The sequence below is a fragment of the Carlito syrichta genome, unplaced genomic scaffold (assembly GCF_000164805.1).
Source record: "Carlito syrichta isolate Samal-C Ts95f unplaced genomic scaffold, Tarsius_syrichta-2.0.1 Scaffold307214, whole genome shotgun sequence".
NCBI lineage: Eukaryota > Metazoa > Chordata > Mammalia > Primates > Tarsiidae > Carlito > Carlito syrichta.
The window spans coordinates 687907-691517 of NW_007251310.1; the positions used below are offsets into that span (position 1 = coordinate 687907).

General features: G+C 46.5%; 1 protein-coding gene across 1 annotated transcript in view; it reads right to left on the bottom strand.

Moving 5' to 3' along the window:
• Positions 1 to 207: 207 nt before the first annotated feature.
• Positions 208 to 3611, bottom strand: part of ZC2HC1C (zinc finger C2HC-type containing 1C) — a 7972-nt gene continuing 4568 nt past the window's right edge. Inside the window, exon 2 of the mRNA XM_008064158.2 lies at positions 208 to 532. Within this exon, the coding sequence (XP_008062349.1) occupies positions 269 to 532 (264 nt within the window). The 3' untranslated portion in view covers positions 208 to 268. The remainder of the gene's footprint in view (positions 533 to 3611) is intronic.

The following is a 3611-nucleotide window of genomic DNA, read 5'->3' on the forward strand; positions in this document are numbered from 1 at the left end:
GGTGTGGCCTGCTCAGCAGCGTCTTCACCCAGCTGCTCTGGGGGCACTCACATGAGGCATCCAACCCGGGGTTGGCACGTGGGGGAAGCTAGGGCTGCAGCTGCCTCCTGCAGTTAGCCATGGCTCTCCTTGCTGATTTTAACTCTGCAGGCAGATCTGGGAGATATAAATGTTTTGTTTGTTTCTACTTTGCATCTGATTCTCCCATTTACTGCTGAAGGGAAGCAGAGCTCCTGAGCTATCCAGGGAGGTTTCCGCTGTTGTCTGCTCAGCTGTGAGGCTTCCTTGGAGGTGGAGGACGGTTCTTGATGGTCTTACACTTGGGAATGTGTCGCTCAGCCACCTTGGGAGCAAAGCGGCGGCTACAGTGAGGACACTGAATGTAGTCTGGATTTTCTGCAGGCAGGATGGGAGGCAAGTCTGAGGGGTTTCCACCTTTGGCAATTACCTGCTGGACCTCTCGAGCCTGGCGGAGGGTGCGGATAAAAGATTCGTGTTTCTGTCTCCAGTTACTCTTCCGAGGAGGGTCAGCCTGTAATGTAAAAAGCAGACTGATCATTCAACTTGGCATTTATCTCACCTCTGTCCTAAGTCTCCATTAGAGCGACAGGAAAGGAATAAAGAGTGCTAATCCACAAGGTCAAAGGGATCAGAAAAGGAGCAACAGTGATAACCAACTTGCCAGGGTCGAGGTACTTATACCAAAGGCCTGCACAGCGGGGTACTACTGAGAGGCATGCCGCTGTTCCCAGCAGAGCCTGAGAGGTTCTGTGTGTGTGGAAATACTAGGTCGTGGAAAGGGACAAGGTGCAGAGCTAAAAACAAGCTGGACCCTGTGGCTTCTCTCCCACCTTGCACATCCAGGTGTCCAACACCCCAGCACCTGCACAGGAGAACAGGGCCTTTTTCTCTGGAGAAATCGACCCGGACAGGCTTCAGACTCAGGAAGTCCAGACAGGTGAAGAATGAGGCTAATCCTGGGGCTGAAAATGGGGATTCAGTGCAAGAGCACATGCCAAATCATGGAACTGTCAGCCTCCTTCCCCCACTTAGCTCCCAGAGGACCAAGCACATGGGCATTCTCTTAGGAAAGAGAAGCGGTCTCTTGACATACCAAGCAATCCAAAGAAAGCCTTCAGATGCTGACCTTGGGGGACCCTAATTAAAGGCTCACTATTTGATAATAAGAAGGTCCTTAGTCAGCGAGCCCTATTTAAGCTTAAGCATGAGCAGGTAGCCAAGGATCATTGGATATTTGATAAAAGCTCTAACAAAAAAAAAACCCCAAAACACCCACAAACAGAAACTCAGAAAGCAGCAGCAAGGCAGGTAGCAAAAGAAAACTTTTTTTAAAAACAACAACAAGCCGGGTTCGCTGGCTCAGCCTGTAATCCTAGCGCTTTGGGAGGCTGAGGTGAGCGGATCGCCTGAGCCCGCGGGTTCGAGACCCGCCTGGGCAACTTGGAGAGACCTCATCTCTACAATAAATCAAAATATTGACTGGGCATGGTAGCGCGCGTCTGTATTTCCAGCTACTTGGAAGCCTGAGGTGGAAGGATCGCCGGAGCCCAGCAGGTCGAGGGTGCGGTGGCCCGGAGCGGCCATTGCACTCCAGTCTGGGTGACAGAGTGAAACTCCAACTCAAAAAACAAACAAACAAACAAAACAACGAAAAACAACAAAATGAGTATTAGAACAGATTGCGACCCTAAAACAAGAATGATATACTATGAAAAGGGAACAGCCGGGCTCGGTGGCTCAGCCTATAATCCCATGCCTTGGGAGGCTGAGGTGAGTGAATTGCCTGAGCCCACGGGTTCGAGACCCGCCTGGGCAACTTGGCGAGACCTCATCTCTACAATAAATAAAAAAATTAGCCGGCGTGGTAGCGCGTGCCTGTAGTTCCAGCTACTTGGAAGGCTGAGGCGGAAGGATCGCCGGAGCCCAGCAGGTTGAGGCTGCGGTGGCCCGGAGCGGCCATTGCACTCCAGTCTGGGTGATGGAGTGAGACTCCAACTCAAAAAGAAAGAAAAAAGGAAAGGGAACAACCAGAGAACGATTATAAGAACTACTATAAATTAAAACTTTATGGTGGCCAGGAGCATGCCACTGCACTCGAGCCTGGGCGACAGAGTGGGACTCCAACTCAAAAAAAAAAAAAAAACTTTGATAGCTAAAGTAAAAATTAAACAAATGTAAAATAATGTCAAGAAAATTTTTTAGAATGAGAAAAAAGATCAAGATGGAAAGCAGAAAAGATTAGAAAAATTAGAAAGTGAATCCAAGAAGTTCAACATGTAACCAACAGAATCTCCAAAAAGAAGAGGAAAAGCACAAGGAGAAAATGATTAAAGAAATAATACAATTAACATTCCTAGAATTAAAGGTCACACATCTTTCACACATTTTTTTTCCTTTTCTTTTCTTTTTTGGAGTTAGAGTCTTACTCTGTCGTCCAGGCTGGAGTGCAGTGGCAGGCTCATGGCCACCGCAGCCTTGACCTGCTGGGCTCAGGCGATCCTTCTGCCTCAGCCTTCCAAGTAGCTGGAAATACAGGCATGCACCACCACGCCCAACTAATTTTTTTTATTTATTTATTGTAAAGACGAAGTCTCACCAAGTTGCCCAGGCTGGTCTCAAACCCCTAGGCTCAATCATCTCACCTTGGTCTCCCAAAGTACTGGGATTACAGGCTTGAGGCACTGTGCCCGGCCTTAAGATCACACATCTTGAGATTGTAATGGCTTACCAAGTATCCAGCACGATCATTGTAAAGTTTCAGAATTTCAAAATAAAGAGAGAATCCTTTTAGCTTTCAGAAAAAGAAAAAAGAATCGGGTTTTATTTAATGGAAGGAGGAACCAAAATGGCATTGGATTTCTCAACAGTAACACTGAATGCTAAAAGTTCTAACATAAAATCATCTTCCACCCAGAATTCTGTGACCAGCCAAATCATCAAATAGGAGGCTATTATATAAATATTTTCATTCATTTCAACAACAAAAATATACTTGCTGTGTACCTCTCTTAGCTTCAGCAAAGCTAGGAGTTATGCAAGAAAAGGAAGGTGTGGGATTCTAGAAATAAGGGACTCAACACGGAAGAGGAGCAAAGAGAAAGCAATGGTCTGCACCAGGCACAGAAGATGACCAGTCCAGACTGGAGCAGCAAGAAAAGTGGTGGAAAGGAGGTTTCCCGAATTAAAAAGTCAAACTGAACATGAGATGTATGAGTATTTCCAAAGACATTAACAGGGATCTGACCTCAGATGGATCATTTAGGGGGAAAAATCCTAGAGGTAGGCAGGTAGAAAACAAAAGAAAGCATATTATTTAGAAATATGGAAATGCATACGAGCAGAATCATCCAGCACAGCTGGAAGCCGCCTCTGGAGGCTGGAGCGGGATGAGATACTGCTGATCTACTTTATAGGTCATTTAGCATGGCATGATCTTTTAAATGCATGCAAATACTATTTAAGTTAAAATAAATTTTTTTCTTTTTTTGAGTTGGAGTCTCACTCTGTCATCCAGACCGGAGTGCAGCGTCCGTTCCTGGCCACTGCAGCCTCGACCTGCTGGACTCCGGCGATCCTTCCGCCTCAGCCTT